We start from the raw sequence: 21714 nt of genomic DNA, 5'->3' as shown, positions 1-21714 counted from the left end.
AGTGCCTCTTTGGTTAGACTTTATGTAAAGACCGAATGATAACACCAGCAGTGAGAACTGTAACACCAGCAGCTGGTGTCCACCGAGCACTTAGCATCCGCCAGGTTCTGCTAACCTGTCCAGGGCTGCAAACCTCGCACATGACAGAGCCCGGAGCCCTCCTCGCCTGTTAGCGTGAGCATCCATGCCACAGCCACAGGACCTGTCTCTTTCCTGTCCACCTCTCTCTACATCCAGCCGGTAACAATTCCCTAGATGTCTTCAGCCAGCACTATGGTTCCCGTGCTCTCCCTCGGCAAGCTTATAGTTTTGAGTTTGGGCTTCCTGACTTCAAGTTGAGACTTGCCGTGTAGCTGTCCTGCAACCTCTGTCAATCTGGCTGTTACTGGGGCAGGAGATGGACGAAGGATTGTAATATAGTGGCTCTGCTTCCAGACTGGTCCTGGGTGTGTCCACCATTGCTGAAACAGCTTTCATGTTGTGCACTCGTTGAAATGTTTTGTCCATTCTTCGAATGCCGGGCGACGTGGCTGGTGGGTAGTTACCTCGCCGGCTCTTCACTCCCTCTTTGCCTTTCTTAGTGAGCAGAGCCCTGGGGTTTCGACGACTCTTTCTCAGCTTAGGCGTTAGGGCCTGACAGCCTGCAGCGCTGGACCTCTGCCCACGTTCAATTCAGCTACTTGTTTTTCACGAAACCCCAAAGGATTAGAGCATAAAATAAGGCACTTTAACGTAGAGTTGATGATCAGCTTGTTTGGGATTTCCACCCCATTTCTGTGACATACATACTTAGTCCGAAGGTCTTTGGAGTTCACCCTCCAGACTTCACGCTGAGCCTTTTTGTTGACTTAAGAAAATGGTTTCTGAAGGTCTTTGCTTTGCGTGTGATCAGTCATCCTCACAAGCCCAGCAACCACACAAAATCCAACTGATAGCTGCTCCGTGAGCATCTGTTGTCAAGAGTCGGTTTGGGTGGCAGTGTGTCTTTCTACAGCGTAATACACTCCACCGTTCGGTGGCAGGGCGGCTCATAATACTAAAGAAGCAGCTGAGATGAACAGAACCCCCGTTTGTTACAGAATGGGTGGAGATTTATCGGGAGGATTAAAATGCTTTTACTTCATAGGAAAGGAGCCAGGTTTGAGTAGAGACAGTTATGTGAACATCCTGCTCTTTGCCAACAAGGAGAGCTATACACATAAAGTCGTTTTTGCCCGTGGAACCTCTGCAGTGTTTGGTGGTCTGTGAACACGGGGAGCCCTGGGCAGCTTCACCAGATTCTGCTGCCCGGGGTCAGCCGTGGGTCAGGTCCTCGTGTCCTGAAAGCGGGCCTCAGGTGGACGTACCAGGATTAGACATGTGGTGTCCCCTCCTCTCTCTGTCCCCCAGCCCCACCTCCGGAAGGCAGGAGGAGGCTGGCCGGGTTGCCCCGGGATGCTCTTCCACAGTCCTCTCCCCTCCCCACCATCAGTATCATCTCAGAAGTAAGCACAGACTTCCTGCAAGACCTTCCTCTCGGGAAGCATCTTCTAGCTCAGTCTTTTCTCACGTTTAAGGAAACAGATCTAGCGCGAGTCCAGCTACACGATTCCAAAAGGCATTTACAGGTCTGCTCCCCAGAGGCTGGTTTTCAGGTGCATGCCCGCTCTAATTTTGAGGCAAAGCTGGGAATGGAGCCCAGGACGAACGTGCTTACACACATGTGGGCACAGAGATTCGCAGGAGATCCCCGGAAACCCCTGTGCCACGAAGCAGTCAGGAGCAATTCAGGCAAAACCTCCAGCAGTGTCGTTAGTCGGGCCTGCTGTGTATCGATCAAGGTGGTGGGCGACCTGTGTTATCAGAATCCCTCGGTCCACGTGTGAGCGTGCGTATTAGCAGATGGTGATACATGCGCGTCAGTTACGTCAGCACAAGTATGAGGAATGTAAAGTTGTTACATACACTGTAACCTCTTATGCAAGTGGGTCACAGCTTTCAGTTTGTTTAGTCATCAAATTCACAAGCTTCTTGCGGCAGTAAGTCAGTTGGCATTGGTTAGATGACCATGTCGTCATGTTTTTATACTTTTACTCACTCCGTGTCCTCCATGTCACTGCTCTGTTTCTCTCTGTGGCACTTATCACCCTTGTGTGCGCGCGCGTGTACGTGTGTGTGTGGGGGGGTGTGTCACAGCCTGCAGGGTGTGGGCCGGCCACCCTCTACCTCCCCTATGGACACTGGCTTCTTCCCACAGGAGAACATCACAACCCGATCTTTCCTTCACCTGCAGCATTCTTTCCATGTGTCTGTACTGACTCTTCTTATCATTCAAGTCTCAGATAGTTGCTTCCTTAGAGAGGCCGTCCCTGATCATTGTCTAAGATAACTCAATTTTCTTTGTAGCACTTCTGAAACTATAAGTTTGTTTTCTTGCATATATTCTGTCCCCAGGTTCCGCCCCCTCCAACACACACACACAAGTGAGAAAGTCCAGTCCACCAGGGGAGGGATTCACTCACTGCCATGACCCCCGCCCAGAACAGGCCGGGCTTGTAGCTGGTGTTCCGTAATGTTTAATGAATAAAAGAACAGACGCTGAGCGGGGAGCTCCTGGGACGCAGGGCCAGCTGCTTTTAGGAAAGAGGATGAACCTCTTTTCTCAGAGACGGGTGCTCGGCTGACCCTCAGATTAACAACTTTATAAACAAGACTATTTGTGCTGTTCAGTTTTCTTTAAATTTAATGGTACCCCACTTTAATGCAGCCTTTTGAATCTTCATCGTCATGGCTCCAGGATGAGGGATCAGCTCCGTGTTCAGTTAGGTTACCAGACTCGGGAGGCAAAGTTCATGAGTTTAATTTCAGTCTTCATTGAAATACTTTATGATTTTCTGCCGGAAGTTTAAGCTGTAACTCCAGCCCGGAGGCGAGGTCTGATGGATTCGTGTACATCTAGATAAAATGACTTCAAGCACGTGACCAGGTGGGGTGGCCGGGTGCCTCCCCATATAAAGGCAGGTGCACGATGTGATATCCCTCGAGGTCAAGGGTCAGCATGTGAACAAAGAACAGGTGATGGAGTTCTCTTTCAGGTTCTGCAGCAATGATGCTGTGTGATATTTTGCGCTCACCTAAGCCTGTGAATGGATCTGAGTCCGTTGGGAATGCGTTCCATTTGGCTACGTTGACTTAAAGTAAAGGGGATTCATGAGGGGTTTATCCTCCCCACGTAAGACACGTTGGGGGCAGGACGAGGCTGCTGCAGAGAGTGGGGAGGAGGAGAGGGGGCGGGGCGGGCAGCCACCAGGTCTCAGGGCGGCGGTGGCCTTCCAGCGCGTGAGCACCGTGTCCTCCTTGTCCTCAGGCCACCTTGCACACAATTTCTCCTCGGCCACCACGGCCGTTCCCTCACTCTTGATCCCTTCAGCCCTTGCCCCCTTGCTCTCATTGCCACTTTGCCCGAGAAAGGACTGTCGTGTCTTTTTCTCCGTGATTTCTGTTTTCATGGTTAAGAACTCAAACTCTGGCATCCCACAGACTTTAAGTTTCCGCTTCCTGGTGTGGCCCTTGGGTGAGTTGCCTCTGTTTCCTCATCTGTCACATGGGGAAACGGAGCGCAGACGTGTTACGACAGCTGTAGGAGGTTCTGTATGAGCAGGTGACCCCTCTGCCTTTTGTATGGCGAGCGCTCAGTAAACGTTAGTTTGCCGTCATCGTGATCATTTTATTGTCCTTTTAATTATATTCTTCCCCTTGGTTCGTCAGCAGCAGTCCTTTCCCGTTGTTATCAAGATTCTGTGAAATGTCCAAGGGCCCTTTTTGAAGCATGAGAACAGATGAAAAGTATGTACAGGCCTGTGCTCTCCCGTGGCTGGTTTTCTGCCATAAATAGTCCCTGGCTCACAGCCCACTTACACCGTACTTGGAACCACCGCACGCACCAGGGTAGCTGCTGAGAACAGCCCGGCGCAGCTCTGAGTAGCGCTGAGTAGTGCTGGTCCACGTGGCGCTTAAAATTCTGAGGGACTGAAAGCCAGCAGGGATGAGTTTGGAAAGGTGTCCGAGCACGGCAAGCTTGAGTTTAGTTGTAGGGAAAGTTGGGGGCACAGGTGGCCAAGAGGCCGTGCTCCCTGGACGGGATGGGATAAATAAAACAGCCGAGACAGGAACGTGCCAGGCATCTGAGGGCGGGACAGGATGCTCTGAACAGAAGTCAGAGCTGCTGCGTCACGTGTGGGTTTTTTTTTTTTTTTAATTCTCTTGAGTGACTTCTGTACTCTTTTGCAGTGCGTTAGGTCGAGCCACGTGAAATTGGTCTTTTTGTAAAAGTCAAAAATATCTGGTGTTACATCTGGTTCAACTTGGGCTGGCCAAAAAGTGCGTTCGGGTTTTTCCATACCATCTTGTGGAAAAACCCAAACGCACTTTTTGGCTAACCCGATACTATTACATGGACTCTTACTTTAGAGGCATTGAACTTGCCTGAAAAGTTCATAAGGGAAATGGCATCCTTTCCAGCACTGTGTCAGCCACAGCTGGTACGTGCTCTGAAGCCGCCTGGGGCTTGAGGTTCTTGAAGACTTGGCCTTTTTCACAGAGGAAGCTGCATCTCTGCTTGTGCCCAGAGGGATGAGCAAAGAGCAGAAAGGGAGCGGGGGGTGCCTGGCGTGGCAGTGACGGCTGCACGGCTCCACGCCCAGTGCCCTGTGGCCTCCTGGAACCTGAGGTCTGGCGAGTTATCCTGGAGCAAGGGGAAGGGGCTAGAATGAGGGGTGCTGTGCCCTGGCTGCATGTAAGAGTCACCTGATGCCCAGAGGCTGCCCTAGACCTCGGGGGCCCCAGGTGCTCAGTGCACGCCCAGAGCTGAGCCTCGAGGGCTTAGATCACCAAGGGCTCACCCACCATGCGCAGGGTGACCTCACGTGCCGACAGGTGGCAGGGAGCCCTAGGCATTCACGCTGGACAGTGCTCCGAGGACCTTCAGGTTTCAGAAAGCCCACCGTGGCTGTGGCGAGGAGGACCCCCGGGAGGCCGGGAAGGGATCAGTCTGAGGCAGTAATCCAGAGGAGCGGGGGAGAGGTAGGCGTGGGACTGGGGGACGGGGCCGGGGGCGGGGGGGGGGGGTCCCAAAGGCCTCAGGGAGGCCCCGGGAGGGACTGGACCACCCAGGTGTCTGGGCTGGCGGGGCTCGGCCGGGTAAGAGAGGCTCATCCTGAGTGTTGAGCACGCCGTGCCCTTCCTGTGTTACCTGGCCGGGAACACCTGTGGGCATTTATGGGCCCTTAAAGAACATTCAGAACATTAAGAAGGCGTCTTATCCTGAGGACACTTCTGTAAAAAGATGGAGAAATCTGTTGGGAGAAGAGGCAGCCCACTCGAGTGAAAATGTTAGGCATTTGGGCAACTGCTGTGAGAGAACAGCTTTTTATTTGGAATGCACTTGAGAAGCCAGCCCGGTGTTGCTCCATAAGCCCTGTGGCCCTAGGAGCCAGCTTTTAAGAAGTCTCCGGAATAAGGTTCCTGCATGTCTAGCCAGCATGATATATAATGCAGCTCCTCTTGGAACAGGGTGATGGGCTGAGAAAACATTTTTTTTTCCTGAAGAATTTGCCAGTTATATGGTAATGATTTTTTAATAGTAAAATTCCTTTAAAATTGTAATGAGGTATTATTTATCCTAATAAATTGTAATTTTTAGAAGCTATTGTGTCCTTATGTATATTTATTGATTTCAGGGTCCTGAATCAGTGCTTTAAATTTTAGCCTCTTCTATGCTAACACACATCTTAATAGTAAAAACAACAAGCCTTTGGCTTGTAAACCAACACCAAATATATACATAATCTGAAATTTATTCTATACTGATGGTGAGCAGATAGTTTCAGGAAAACATGTCATCACAGAAGGATTTGTTTCTCATTAATCAGGTGCATAAATACTTACTTTAAAACATCATTTTACTTTAAATCTGTTTTTCTCAAACATCATCTAAACTCACCATTTTACAAATAGCTGTCTGTGAAAACAATAAAAATTTTAAAATTTCTACTATTTTCTTGATTCAATACATGGTAAGACATTGTGCGGATTCTTATTTTGAAAATGGATACTCTCAGTTTGCGTTGTTCCTCAAGGGGAAAAGATAATTATAAACATTAAAGAGTGTTAATTATTATTAATAATATATAGTATAAAAGTGGGCTGTAAGAATCTTGTTAGAAAAAATTGTGTTTTGATCACTCTTAAACTGTACAACATTTTGATAAATAAAACTTTTCCCAAAGCACACTGGGGAAAAAAAGTAAAGCTATTAATAGTTGCAAATCACATCGTGGAATGGGGACACGACCTTTCTTGGGGCTTCTCAGAGAATCTCTGTTGCGTTTTGAATGGCTGGGACTCAGGTTCTCATCCAGACAGAATTGCTTTTTCCTGTGCTACCTCCCCTACCTAAACCCATCCTGAGTTTGCTTTAATGAGGTTGAAACCATGTGAAATATCTGAAACGAGCCTAATGTTAATACGCATTCAGTTGCTGACCGTGGGGCTTTGGCCCTGTGGGTCTGTGTGCACGCAGCTGGGTGCAGGTTCTGCGTTTGCCTTCGTCTGTGCTCTGGGCTGAAGCGCAGGCCTGGGCGTCCTGAAGTCTCACTTCTGACAGTGCCAGGCCGTGATGTCACTGACAAGGGTGAGCATTTTCTCCCGTCGCCTTCAAATCACCTTCACCGCACCATCTCTTTGGAATAAATGACACACTGAAACATGCCAAGTTGGAACCGCTGTTCAAAATAACTTTCTAGCTAAAGGTTAAGTAAGAGGTAATTACCTCTCAGACAGTAAGAGGTCATTAAGGTAGCAAATATAATACGTAAACAGTTTTGTCAGGTGCCAAAAACTGTGATCGTGAAAACCTAAAATTTGGTGGGTTGATACGTACCTCTCCATAACCTTTAAAGTCATTGGGTAAGACAAAGGTCAGTATTAACCTAATGTTTTTTGTTCGGACTGGCTTGAGAAGCGGCAGTTAAGGTTTCAGAGCAGATGTTATCTTTGAGCACTTGGCCAGGGCCTGTTTACAGTAATATAGAAAATTAATGGACCAGTTATAATCTTTATTCCTCTAATCGGGTTCCCTAATGCAGTAGCAGTGCTAGCCTACCTTGAGATATACAGGTATCCGAAACTATTTTTTTTAAAATAAATTTATTTTATTTATTTATTTTTGGCTGTGTTGGGTGTTCGTTGCTGCGCGCGGGCTTTCTCTAGTTGCGGAGCGCGGGGGCTGCTCTTCGTTGGAGTGTGCGGGTTTCTCATTGCAGTGGCTTCTCTCGTTGTGGAGCCTGGGCTGTAGGCACGTGGGCTTCCGTAGTTGCGGCACATGGGCTCAGTAGTTGTGGCTCGCGGGCTCTAGAGCGCAGGCTCAGTAGTTGTGGCGCACGGGCTTAGTTGCTCCGCGGCATGTGGGATCTTCCCAGACCAGGGCTCGAACCCGTGTCCCCTGCATCGGCAGGCGGATTCTCAACCACTGCGCCACCAGGGAAGGCCCTGAAACTACTTTAATACTCTTAAAAATTCTTCTTTCACAAATTCCAGCTCTCATGACCCCATTTAGTACAAATGAGAATGGTTTTGATGTATAAATATAAAAGTTGGAATTTCTGGGGCTTTCCTGGTTTCATGTGATGTATTATTTTCTCCATAGTGATTAACTATACGTTTCCATGTAACTTAATATTTTAAACTTCTGTACGACATTTCGCAGAAACCAGGAGAAGCGCTCCTTTGTCAGCGTACACACGTAAAATTTCTGTTTGGCACAGATACTGTAACTGGAGGCCTCGTTTAAATTAGAAGCTCAGTTACCGCTTGTACTTAGGGCTCAGCAGGACCCAATGAAATAAAAAAGGGGAACACATTTGAATATTTAATTCAAAGTATTTCGTTACAGAAGTGAAAATCAGAAAAGTCACCACCAGTATGTCCAGCATTAAGTCGGCCGGGCATCTCACAGAGGGATTTTCTCCACCCTACAATACGAGGATGATGGGTCCTCATAAAACCTCTGTGACAGACTGAAAGGTCCCGAGCCATCCAAAAGAATCAATACGCCATGCGGGTTGAAACGTGACCGTCCATTTACAGTAGCTAGGTTAACTCTGCACACAGAAGAACTCATTACCTGACCAGAACGGTATGAGAACTGACCCACAGTTTATTGACTATTCTGAGAGGTATAGTCAAGTAGAACTTTATTTGAAAAAAAATTGTAGAAAACTAGAAATATAAAAGGGATTGGAAAATGATGTGCCAGCGGAACACTGAAAACACTCAACAACTAACCAACCATGTGGGTATTTGGCCACCATCTGCTGACCGACCGTCTGAGGGTGCCAGCCACGTGGGGAGTGAATGACATTGGGAAAAATTCCAAAGGGAGCTGTCATTTCTTGTCACTTCTCGTGGACGAGAGCTATGGTCCCTGCCAGGCAGCAGTTACCAGCTGGGGCTCTCACTTGCCTTACAGGTAGGTTAAAGAAAGGACCTGGTTAAAATGTGGGATATAAAATACCAGCAAGCTGGGACTTCCCTGGCGGTCCTGTGGTTAAGACTTTGCCTTCCAACGCAGGGGGTGTGGGTTCAATCCCTGGTCAGGGAGCTAAGATCCCACATGCCTTGCCGCCAAAAAACCAAAATATAAAACAGAAGCAATATGGTAACAAATTCAATAAAGACTTTAAAAAAATGGTTCACATCAAAAAAAAACAAAACAAAAAACCCAGCAAACTACCCATTTTGCTCTAAGAGTGGAGAAAAAAAAAACGAACCAGAAAACCCCAGATCACCAGACAGTTCTGATTCATGAGCCTGACTTGTTCAAGCTGATGAAGGGAATCAATATTCAGTGTTCAGGCCTCAACAGATAATGTCACAGCTACTTCAACTGCACAAAGAAACCCTTCAATCACTCTTGAAAGAGTAAAGTATGCACTAGGAACTAATAAAATAGTTCTCATACTCGTTTGTGAAATTCCAGTTTTAACATAAACATGATTTGGGCAATGCAACAGATGCAAAATGTGCTGAGACACGTAATAAATAACTGCTTCTCGCTTCTTATATAAACAAACATGCCCCACCCCAGATAAAACAGTACACCCCGACTCCAAAACTTAGCAAAAGCCGAAGGGAATTTCACCCTGAATGTTTGGGGGCATATACAGCAAACGCATGTTTCTAAAAAGTGTCAGACTTCGGGGCCGATTTCTAATCGTTTGCTAACTGACATAACTGCTCCCAGTAATCGGCCTTAGCGTCACATATAAAGAAATAAGCCCTGACTTTGTAAACAGTTCAAATCAACTTTTTTTACAACAGATATTAAAGACCCATCAAAATTCCACAGTCACATTGGAACCTTGGCCGGATCAAGTGTTGTCTGAAACAAGGGAATCATTTACAAGGGCAGGGATGTTTCTGTACTGCAGAAATTTAGATTGTTGTGACATTTAGTTAAAGGGTTTCAACTCCATACCCTCTCCTCCTGTAGTGTCTAGAAATTAATAATTTCATAAAAAGAAGGTACAGAGAAAAAACTAAAGTCAAATTCCTTTTTCATCGATTTTATCATTCCACAGATAAGGAAAAATTTAAACTGATAATAAAGATGAAATGACATAAGTGTTCCTTTTTAGAAATTTACACAATGTCATCCAAGTGTTTTACCTGACTTTTAATTGGTGAAAGCTGAATTTGGTCTGCGTGCTTAACAAGAAGTATCATAATAAACATTTCCATGTTTTTCTCCTTCCGTTCCAGAACGTTAGACTCCTTCTAATATTTATTAATCTAGGACACCAAGAAAAATCAGGAAATTCATTTTTAAGATCATTTTACATTTCAGCCTTCCTTTTCAGATTTCATAAACTGTCACTTAGTCTTCAAACTCTCAAAAATATACATCACATCTCTGGATGAATCATAGTCCTATAATGAAAATTCTAAATGAAAAGTCAGTTTTAATTTATTTCCAGCAGATGAAATACATATATATATTTTATATATAAATATTTCCATTTAAAATTAAGAATTTTGGCACAGGGTCCTAAACTTGTAGTTTTCAAATTACGTCTACACTGCTTTCCACTGATCAACCTGGGAGAGTTTGGGAAAGAAATCGTGCACTTTTGAACTTGTACCTTGTGTGTTTACCCTTCCCTCTGTCTCACGCCCAACAATCTAGCAGTATTCCCAGATTTTAGAACATGAGAAAAAAAGGTAGAAGATTGACTTCACGTTGGTGGAGGAAGAAGGAAGGGATAAGATTTACGACTGAGGATTTCTAAGTACCGGATCTTTTTGTTTAATTTATTCATATTTTTCCAGCAATTGTATGTGGTCACTTGTCTCCTTTGCTGTATCTCCAGTGTGAATCCAAGGGACTACATGAGTGGCTTCGTCTCATATCTAAACCCAGAAATTTTGAGTCTTGTTCTAGTCAAGTTTTAAAGAGGGGGTTTTTCTGGGAAAAGTGACAGGCCAATAAAATCTATAGTCTGAGAGATTCCAATATTAATCTTTAATGATTATGTTCCACTTCTTGTCTTTCTGCTGTACTTTTAAAAAGTACTCAGATGAGTAGAATTCGTTTTTAGATGAAGAATTTGAGCTACTACTTTCTTGAGGGGGGGGAGAGGTAACAAATTACAGACTGACTAGTGCAAAAAAAAGAGAACTCCCACATTCTCCAAAGTGCTTCCTGCATAAAATTCAAAACCTGAATTCTCACCAATTTGTTAAACATTGGAATATTGTTTATCCCTACTTTTATCTTTGTCTGCTTGGAGCCTCTGTCCTGGATTCAAAGTTCTAGAATGTGCTACAGGAAAGGTCTAAAGCAGGTGGCTGCGGGTGGGCGTGACGGGATCTCCTGCATCCTCCTCCCAGTATTGCACAACATAAAACCCGGCAGCCAGCTGCGCAGGCGCCGCCCTGTCATCTCCACACCCACCACGTGAGACCAAACTTCATCCCAAGCTGGCTCTGAGTCTGGCATACAGCATAAGCTGGTTTCACCCACACAGCCCTTCTCTTTGTACCATTTAAACACGACGGGGAGATGGAATCTAGATGTCACCCAAAACACGCAGCAGACGAGGAACAAATTGAAAACCACCTGACTCTCATTATTTCATAGGCGCTACACTCTGGGAGCCAGGCCACGAGGTTCTGCCTAGATGCTCTGGCTGTTGCCGTCCTCAGGGGTCCCTGCTCCGTGCTGTGCTTTTCCTTAACCAACTGGCATCAGCTCAGGATCAGGAAACACCTCCACCCCGAGCTGATGCCCTCCCCCCATCCTCTAGGAGCTGCCCTGGATGCCATGCAAAGGTGTTCTGAGTATTTTTAGTGCCGTTCACTGAAAAACTAATTACAGATATACATTTTTTTTTCATAAATAAAATCTGAGGCATATATGTATATATTAAAACTTTCACCAACAAGGGTGTGTTAAAAATTTCAAGTTCTGTCCTTCAAGTTCAATAAAGGCACACGTGGCTTTTTTTTCTTCAGGCTTGCAAAGAATACAACTGCTAGCAACGGGTCATATGAGACATTTTATGGGGCTTTTGCTTGTTTGATTTTCTTCTTCTTGGGATAAGCATTCGCCCCATGGATCAAAGGCATGGCTCTGCCACCCAAGGACAGTACTTAGATGCACAGAGGGTTGGAAGTGGATTCCCTTGCTGTGTCAGGTTGCCGGGTAAGCAGCCACAGCTGGGCAGGGCCGGGCCCCCCAGGTCTGCTTTGGCCATTTCCATTAAGGCTTCTCACTCCCGAATCGACCTTTCCGGTTTCCAGGTTCTGATGCCCTTCGGACCAACCTAGGTGGCGCCTTGGGTCGGATGCCTTCGTTCATAGGGTCACCCCACACGGAGCCAAAGGGGCCTTTGGAGAGGAGGGGCTGGCAGAGCACGCCTGGGGCCTGGGGGCCCCCCTCTTTGCCGTGGGCAGCTGGGGAGCTGCAGGGCTGCCCTTGCCCGGAATCAGCATCTACCTCGTTCTTCCATTCCATTTTATAGGCCTGGGGGGCTTTCTTGGAGAACGGTTCTGGCAAGAAGCGCCTGGCTCGGGGCTGCAGATTGAGGACGGTGGTCCCGACGTCTGGGTCTGAGTCGCTGCTGTTGCCACCTGCCAGGGAGCAAAAGAAGGACAGAGTGGGCGGGCCTTTTAGGGAGAAGGTGTTAACAGGTGACTGGCCAATACATCCGTGGGTCTGGCACCTGCTGTGCCCTCCCTGGGGCTCTGGGGGTCGGGCAGGGAGGCCAGAGGGCGCACCCCGACTCCAGCTGGGTCCTGGGCGTGTGCATAAGTCCCGCGAGCACGCGTGTCCACAAGTGTGTACTCTTGCTAATTCTCAAGAGCTTCCCGTGTGCCAGCCACTGTCCTAAGCACTTTTAAAGGCATTAACCTACTGAATCCTCGTAATCACCCACTTCACATATGAAGTAACTGAGGTTCAAAAGATATTAGTAAGTGGTGGAGCTGGATGTCAAACCGAGACCACCTGGCGGCAGCTGTGCACTCACCTGCCCCATCCGAACGGCCCCAGGGGGCTCAGTTCAGTGTCTGGCACACGGTAAACAGATCAATAATTAGCTGCTATTATGAAGGTTCTTGTCTTGATCTAGGATGTACAATCTCATACACAGCTTTATTTCCTTTATATTTTCATAAAATGGTCAAAACACCAATATGGCTTGCAATCTACATAAAGATGACCATCAAATGAAGAGATAGTAGCCGTCATGTCGAAGCTTTAATAATTACAGCCATAAGTCAATTATATAGTTGCCTTTATGAAAATATATTAAAATTATTATGAACATTTAAGTTAGAAATGTAGTAAACATTTTAGAGTTAAATTTAAACCTCTGAAGAGTGACAACTTTCTATTTACCTGTTCACCAACCACACACGGTGACATCTGCTTTTGCTGTTATATCGAATAGAATCAAATAACTGATTGAATTACGTATAACGTGCCCAGAACTCTCCATTCCAGAAGGATGCAACACTAATAAAAGGTCAGCAAATTATTATTACAGATTTGCAAACGACTGCACTCACTGTCCTTAAAAAAGAAGAAGGAAAATTTTTCTATTTTATCAACACTAATAAATAAGTTTAAAGTCTTTTTGCTCCCGCTGTATTCAATACCTGCATTAGAAATATTCTTTTTCTTTTGTAGCTTTTCTGGAAGCTTTGTATTTTTTGGTAAGGATAAATATCGGGAGGTTGAGGTGGAAGCCTGTAAAAAAAAAAATAGAAAACTTATTTAGATGACACACATGTCATTTATTGTAAGTTACAGGCTTAGAATTCTATGTCAAACCTAACCTTGGTGTTAAAAATTAAAATTTTAGCTCTGGATTCCAAAACTACGGGGTGAGGAGCTGGCAGGGATGGGGAATAAATTTCCAAGTAATAGTCATTTTATTTAAAATAGGTAAAACCTCTCCTAAAATATCATGGAAATGAGTACTACTAAGGAAAACAGAAATAAAGTGGGACCCTCAGGAACAAGGTATAAAAACCACCAGCTTTTCTTAAAGAAAAGCTACAGAAACAGCCACTTATAAAAGCATTACTAAAAAAGACTTAGAACCTACATGGATAGGGAGGAAGGTACATGAAAAATGTAGCATGTTTAAGTTGTATTTATTTTCACAAATCTTGAAAATGACAGAACAGAAAGTATTACTATAGCTAACTTGCAGGCATTTCCAAAGCCACAGTCTCTAGTTTCTTTAACTTTTAATCGATGCTGCCACATTTCACATGTAAAAAAAAATAATATTGTTCACACATAACCGTTTTGGTCTCTAAAAGCTCAGTATAGAACATTATTGAGAATGAGATGCACTGCCTGCTATGTCCGATCAGTCAATCAGAATATCCTTTTAAAGTGGCTTCCTTATCTATGGCAATGCCCTGGACCAAGTAGAATGCCTAGCACGCAGCATCTGGAACACACACACACACACACACACGGCCTCCTAGAAGTTTCCACACATGCATGCATGGCAGCCCCCCTTCAGGCTGCACCCTCTCCCTGGAAAGGTCAAACAAGACTCTCCAAATGAAGCCTGGCCCTTCCATTCAGTTTAAAACTGTACCCTGTATGACCCTTCCCCATCCTCCAAACCTCCTTCCTCAGCCCTTTTAGGTTTATTTTGTCCACAGCACTTACTGCGTCTAACATAACAGATAATTTTCTTATTCTGTCCATTCCTGATGGCCTTCTCCCCCACTAGAATGTGAATTCCACAAGGAAAAAGAGCTTTGTCCTTTTGTTCACCAACGTATTCCAAGAGCCCAGACGGTGTCTGGAAGGTGATACGTGTCTGAGCAATGTCTGGAAACACGTGATGATGAACTCCATCCCAGGAGTCCTGTGAACCAGCCCCCCGAGGCCATCCTGGCTTTGTTGGTGGAAGCCTTCTGCGTCCCAGAGCCACGAAGCCCCCTTACCCTGTGCTCCCGATTCAAGCTGCTGTCCTTCCGAATGCTTTCCCGAAGGCTGTGCCTTCGCCGGATCAGGATCTCCTTGGCTTGCCTCTCACTCGTGTCGGCAGTCAGATTGTGTCGGTTGTAGGACAAAGTCTGAAATGAAAATATAAGCAACATTTTACAAAAACGATGATCAGGGGCTTCCCTGGTGGCGCAGTGGTTGAGAGTCCGCCTGCTGGTGCAGGGGACGCGGGTTCGTGCCCCGGTCCGGGGGGATCCCACGTGCCGCGGAGCGGCTGGGCCCGTGAGCCGTGGCCGCTGAGCCTGCGCGTCCGGAGCCTGTGCGATCCCACGTGCCGCGGAGCGGCTGGGCCCGTGAGCCGTGGCCGCTGAGCCTGCGCGTCCGGAGCCTGTGCTCCGCAACGGGAGAGGCCGCAGTGGTGAGACGCCCGCGTACCGCAAAAAAAAAAAAACAAACAAACAACGATGATCACTGCCTGGAAATTCCAAAACTTTACTACATTTCTTTGGCTTTGCACCTCTGATAGGTACTTAACAATGAATGTGCAGAGGGGAAAAACAAGAAGTACAGAAGTTAACATTCTTTCAAATGTTGAACGAATTCATGTTCTACCAAATCTCAATTTAAGGGTTAACAGTGGTAGTCATTTCAAGTTATTTGTAGAGATATATGATATATGGGTGTCACAGAAACCCTTAGAACTGTGCTGGGCACAGAGAAGTGCCCAATTGATGTTACCTACTGTTATTAGCTATGATGAAGATGGTGATGGTGGTGGTCGTCTAAATGTGTCAGAGCAGGAGCTGTATTTTATTCATTTGTATCTTCTGCAGGGAATATAGTGCTTTGTTCTATTCATAGATATATTCAATACATATATCCACATGTCTTCAATAACTATGTATTTGATTCAACCAAATAAAATACTCTACTTAAGAATAAAGAATTCAAGTTCTAATAAGAGTCAGTGAATACTTTTTTTTCATTGAAAAGTGTGATCTTTATAAATGAGAAAACGATCGAATTCATCAAGCACCTTCGACTACCTTGAAGTACCCTGTCTGTATTTACCCATCAGTAGTTGCTGGGGAAAAAAACACAAGTCAACTTATACCTTCCCTATTGCATAGTAATTGCTGGTATAAAAACCAACCACTTTGGGCCACTTGGTGGCGCCATGACCCTCTATTAAGTCAAGAACATTTCTTTTCAAATTGAGAAAAGCTGCTGGCTCCCTCAGTAATGATCATGTCCTGGTATTTGAAGCCATACAATTTATAAACGAGGGCTGTCCAGGGCATAATATTTTTAGTTTTACAAGCTCTAGAGAAATCCACTTCCTAAATAAATTGTATTTAGTAATTAAATTCATTTTCTGATAGAAATAACGAGTACTTCTTGGGAATATCCTTATCCCCAGAACTATATCCGGCCTAGCAGAGATAAACAGAAGTAACGCAGAACAGCACTCAATTCCTGCCTTGAGGAACTGACTCTCTAGTTGGGCATTGAAAGCTAACAAAATAATACTAAATCATGAAAGGAAGTACTAAAACTACGTGGCATGTAGGCGCTCTAAGTGCTATCCCATTCAAAGACAGGTCTGGGAACAACATAGAGGGTGTTGGGGAAACCTTAAAAATCGGAGAATATGGATGGACTGAAAGGAAGGAGCGGGACATTCCAAGTGGAGACGCAGGGGAGAGCAACACAGTCCAAGGAATGAATTCAGACCTGTCCTCCGTGGGTGTCTGGGTGGGTGAGGGAGAGGTAGAAAGGGGAACTTGAAAATCGATCCCAAAGGCTGAAAGAATAGTTAGTTTAGCCTGAAAGCCACGACTGCTTTGTCTCATTTTAAATAAGAGGATGCTGCGTTAAAAGGGGCTTGAGGAAAAGAATGGAGCAGACGTAATGTCGGATGGAACGGGATGGTCTATGGGGAGGCCAGTTAAGAAGCCACAGAAATGACCCTGATGTGAGTGACTGGGACCCCTGACAACTGCTGTGTCCCTGTGCCGCTTCACCTCCCTGTGCCTCAGTTTCTTCATCTGTAAAATGGAGACAATAATAACACCACTTGTTAGAGGATTAGAAGAGGTAATACACGCAATGCAGAGAAATGGGGCTTGGCAAACTATGCACTGTTAACTGTATTATTAGCAAACTGTGACAACGAGGTGTTAGAAATGGAAATGGTTTGAAGGAAGTGACTCAGAAGATACAGGAAAGGAAGAAACGATAGCACTTTATGAACAACAAAGAGGGTTAAATACATGTTTAAAAGGCTTCTAAGCAATAAAGCTATTTCATTAAAAAAATTTTTAGAGCAATCAATTGCTTTCTTCACCTTAGATAACACACTTTTTTTTTTTTTTTTTTAATCTCCAATCCTTTGGTAGCAGAATTCCCAGCTTGCTGGGTCTCCAGTCTAGAGCCTTGACCAAGATGTCTGAGCGGAGGGTAGAACCCTAAAAGGACAGACCCTGGGGTGGGTCTGAGGGAAGGAAGGGTCTGGTGTGGGACCTGCTGAGGGGGCATGACGGTGGGGCAACAGCCACTGTAAGTGGACAGCATCTAATCTGAAGGCATATTTTTAGCCAAAGGCAAATACATATTTTGCTAAATAAATTATTCTTACTCGCTGACGGATCTGATAGAGATTTCTTGATAATATTTCTCGAATTTCATCCATTTCACCAGGTGTGAGCTTCCTTATTTTTTCTTCACGACAGTCACTGTGAAAGTTAAGAAAAAAATATTTTACTATTCAACATGTATCAAATTCATCAATTTTCTTTCTTAGAGCTATAATATCATCATTTAAGAAGAAGAATCTTGGGACTTCCCTGGTGGCACAGTAGTTAAGAATCTGCCTGCCAACGCAGGGGACACGGGTTCGAGCCCTGGTCCGGGAAGATCCCACGTGCCGCAGAGAAACTAAGCCCGTTGGCCACAACTACTGAGCCCGAGTTCTAGAGCTCACAAGCCACAACTACTGAGCCCACGCGCCTAGAGCCCGTGCTCCGCAGCAAGAGAAGCCACCGCAATGAGAAGCCCGTGCATCGCAACGAAGAGTAGCCCCCGCTCGCCGCAACTAGAGAAAAGCCCGCGTGCAGCAACAAAGACCCAACGCAGCCAAAAATAAAAAATTCATTAAAAAAAAAAAGAATTAGAAGAATCTTAAAGAATAACACTTAGGAATTATTCAATATTTTTAAATAATTCAAAAATCTAAAACATTGATTTCAGTGTCAAAATCATTCATACAAGTTTAATAATGCACAAGTTTTTTCAGGGTCTATTCATGCAAGTATTTAAGGAGGAAAGACCAGAGTAGCTTGCAATGCTATCACTTTATTATTTCTAATACTCCATAAATTAATATAGGATTTTTTTTCCAACAAAAACTTTAGCTGCCTTTTGCTATTACGACCTATTCTTTTAAATACCTCATTAGAAACATTTACAAAGACACCATTTATAATATGTATGTACATACAATTGATCCTCATTATTCAGGGGTTCCCTATTTGCAAGCTCAACTACTTGCTAAAATTTATAAACACGTTATCAGTACTGTCCCAGTATTGTCATCGCACTGTCCCAGTCATTCACAGACACGTGCAAAGTGGAGAAAAACTTGAGTCATTGGGCATGCACGTTCCCAAATGAGGCCAAACTCATCTGCCCTCTTGTCTCAGCTCTCATGCTGTAAAAAAAAAAATGTCCTTTTCACAGCCTATTTAGTGCCATGTTTTTCACATTTTTGTGCTTTTTATTGGTGATCTTGCTGTTCTGAATGGTCCCCAAGTATAGCTCTGAAGGGCTGTCTAGTGTTCCTAAGCGCAAGAAGTTCCTAAGTTTTAACTCTACTTTTTCTGAAGGATATTTGAGCAGGATGTGGAGCTCTAGGTTCAGTTACATTTTTTCAGAATTTTTGAAGCTACCAATGGTGTCCACTGGTTTTGCTGAAAAATCAGTTGCCAGGTTTTTTTTTTCTCTTTTGAAGAAAATAAGTCTCTTTTTCCCTCTGAGTATGTTTAAGATTTTCTCTTTGTATTTTTGACTTTTAGCGGTTTTACTAGCATGTATCTCATTTGGTTCTCTCCCTATCTAATCTGCTTGGGGTTGTCACAGTTAATATCCTTTATCTATTTGGGGAAATTCTCAGTCATTATCTCTTAAAATATCGCTTCTACTGATTTCTCTCTCATCTCCTTCTGGAACTTTTCACTACATATATATGAAATTATCCCATATATTTCTCACTTTCTTTTTCATCTTTTTTTCACTCTGTTCTTCATTCTGTTTATTTCCTTCTGTCCTATCTTCCAGTTAATCACTTCTCTCTTCAGCTGTGAGATCAAATGAGATCCTAAATTTAGTTACTTTATTTTTAGCTCAAATATTCCACTTAGATATTTTTTGTTTCTATAATCTCCATGAGGATGCCAAAAGTGTCAATGCCATTTTCTTAAACATGTTATTATTTCTATTTTAAAGTCACTGTCTGATAAATCAATTATCTGAATCCCCTTTGTGCCTATTATTACTCTGTTTTGTTGATCTTTTTCTCAATGTTTTCAGTCACATTTCCTTGTCTACTCATACGCTTGGTTATTTTGGATTGAGTGCTAGACATTATATATAAAAAAAATCATGGAGCTAGTTTAACGCTCTTTACAATATTATTTCCTCCAGAGAAGATTTAAATTTACTTCTCTTGAGCAGCTGAGATAGAGGCAATCTCAGTCTCTGATGATTTAAACAATCATGAATTGAGATAATTCTAGGCTGGACTTCTTTCCTTTGAGGGTTAAGGTGTAGGGTTTTGAAGGAAAAACCTATAGCTGAGTACATACAAATGCTCCTCCTTCTTCGTAGGTTCTGAATTCCCATTTTATTCTCTAAGACCAATTAGTCTGTCAAAACCTCTGTTTTAGCTTTTTAGAGTCGCAGATACATTCTCTGTATTCCAGAGAGAAAACGGCAACATATACCAGTTCTATCCTCTTGAACTTCCCTCTTTTTTGACTCTTGGCCAAGAAACTCCTCACTGTAAGGGTACTCGCCAGCTTTCAAGCAGATATTTAAAATATATTTGGGGCAAAACATATTTTGTCCTTTTTCCTCTAGTTTTCTCCGAAGGCAGTTGGTCTGGCCCTCAGTTCATTACTGCCAGAAATATGACTCCCTGTTGCCTCCCTTGTTTGCTTCTACCTTCCTCTAAAGAAAACATTTCAGGAGAGGTGGAATGGTCAATATGGCAATCATTTACCCAACTATGTAGCTATGCATTAATTTTGTTACCTACTTTCCCTAACCCTAAACGTTTGCCTTTACTGGCTTCTACCACTGGCTTCAAAATGAACTGTGAACAAAGGTAAAAGTGCAATTTCCTTCTTCTCTGACCACAAAGGCAATGGCTCCCTTTTGAGAAGCTGGAGAGTTGAATTATTCCTTGCTGCAAGCACAAAAGGAACAGTGCATAAGAAAGATCATAAATTGTAAAGCTAGAGTAAACTTTAGGATCAAGTCTAGCCCCATTTTCTACTTGAAGAAACTCAACATCAGGGAAACAGACGGACCAGCTTAAGGTCACACAGTGAGTTATTTGCAGACCTGGGACTATAAATCAGTCATTGTGCTGAAGCACCACTATTTCCAAGTCAGTATAATGCCTTTATTTCTGAGCCATCCTGACCACCACCTTCTTTTTATTCTGGATTGTGTAAACCACCACAATTTTTATAGGGGACTACAGTCCTAGTAGAAATCATAGTTTATATGGATGGGTGTGATTTGGAGCCGCCTCTCTCATTTCAACCCTCCCAGAGATACAGCATTTTGATTTAGGTGACATTTAGCTTAAATGAGCTCCAGGCTCATCAGAGAAAGAAGAAATCAGTGGCACCTGTAATCTGTCATTTTTGTGTAGAGGAGGAATGATGCTTACCTGATAAACTCGTTTGCTAATCTGCTAACGGTATTTACTGTTCTGCTATGGATTTGCTGTAAGAGTCTGCTGTAAGACTTTTAAGTCTCTTTACCTTCTGGGTCTTCATTTCCTCATTTTTAAAATTAGGGAGACAGACTAGGTCAATGCATCTCAATCCTGGATGCATATTAGAAACTTCCATAAGCTTATTATATACTTATAAATAAACCTATACCTGGGCCTCAACACCAGAGATCCTGATTTTATTGGTCTGGTGGGGGGAGGGTGCCCAGGCATATGTGTTATTTAAATGCTCCTACAGTATTTCTAATGTACGGCCTGGGTTGAGAACCACGGCACGAGATGATCACTGATGTTCTTTCCAAGACTTAAACTATGACTCTGCAAATCATCCATGAGGAAACAGCTTTGTAATTACATGCATATTTATAATTGCAAATTATAACACACCTTAAAATATTCCATTTCAAAATGCCTGCTAAAGAGGCTTTACTTTCAGAACACAATTGCCCAAAGCAAATATCATAAAGGCATAATCATCCTAAACACGACAAAGTACTTTCTGACTAGTCCACTCTGCAATAACACAACATGGTGTGATGTGACGTGACAGGACATAACATAAGAGACACACTTCCAGGCTTTCACGTTTTAAGCAGGATCTTGTGCTGCTGTGAGGTCTTAAGGAATCATGTTAGGAAATAAGTCAAATTGGTTGTTATTACTGGTTTCACAAAACTATAAAGACATATCTAGTAATACTAACTTTCATTTGCAAAACAGGACTTACTTCAGAGATGCAAAAGAAGGGACAGTACTTATCATTCCCGTCTCTGCCATCTCAATGGCATGTTTTATTTCAAGCTTTTTATATAGAGACACAATGCTTGACTTGGGTTGGTTCTCCCGAATCAAAAGCCTCCGCAGGTACTTGTCATCAAACTTCTTAAACCTAGAAATAAAGAAAAGCAAAGCTTCGATTAATTCACATGCCACGGATTAAGAAGAAAAACCTGGTTTTACCAATAAAATCATTTCCACTACTCCCAGGGAAGAAAATTAGTAGCAGTGTTTAGTTAGTCTGATCGTTATATTTATTTTTATATGTGCATACCTGAAAATATGTGTATCTGTAGAACACATATTAGTATATTTCTGTATATAGCCACAACATACATATATCTAATATTCACTAATTATAGATTAAAATGCAGATATTTCTACATTTCCTATGTCTCTGCTT

General features: G+C 43.8%; 1 protein-coding gene across 1 annotated transcript in view; it reads right to left on the bottom strand.

Moving 5' to 3' along the window:
* Nucleotides 1-7213: 7213 nt before the first annotated feature.
* The window catches only part of SLC9A2 (solute carrier family 9 member A2), a 90738-nt gene continuing 76237 nt past the window's right edge, over nt 7214-21714 (bottom strand). Inside the window, exons 8-12 of the mRNA XM_024116600.3 lie at nt 21262-21423; nt 17151-17247; nt 14512-14643; nt 13198-13288; nt 7214-12168 (exon numbers count right to left, since the gene is read on the bottom strand). Coding sequence (XP_023972368.1) covers nt 11798-12168; nt 13198-13288; nt 14512-14643; nt 17151-17247; nt 21262-21423 — 853 coding nt within the window. The 3' untranslated portion in view covers nt 7214-11797. The remainder of the gene's footprint in view (nt 12169-13197; nt 13289-14511; nt 14644-17150; nt 17248-21261; nt 21424-21714) is intronic.

The sequence above is a fragment of the Physeter macrocephalus genome, chromosome 12 (genome assembly GCF_002837175.3).
Source record: "Physeter macrocephalus isolate SW-GA chromosome 12, ASM283717v5, whole genome shotgun sequence".
Classification (NCBI taxonomy): Eukaryota; Metazoa; Chordata; class Mammalia; order Artiodactyla; family Physeteridae; genus Physeter; species Physeter macrocephalus.
The sequence above is the reverse complement of the archived record's forward strand: the minus strand, read 5'-3'. Positions and strand labels throughout refer to the sequence as shown.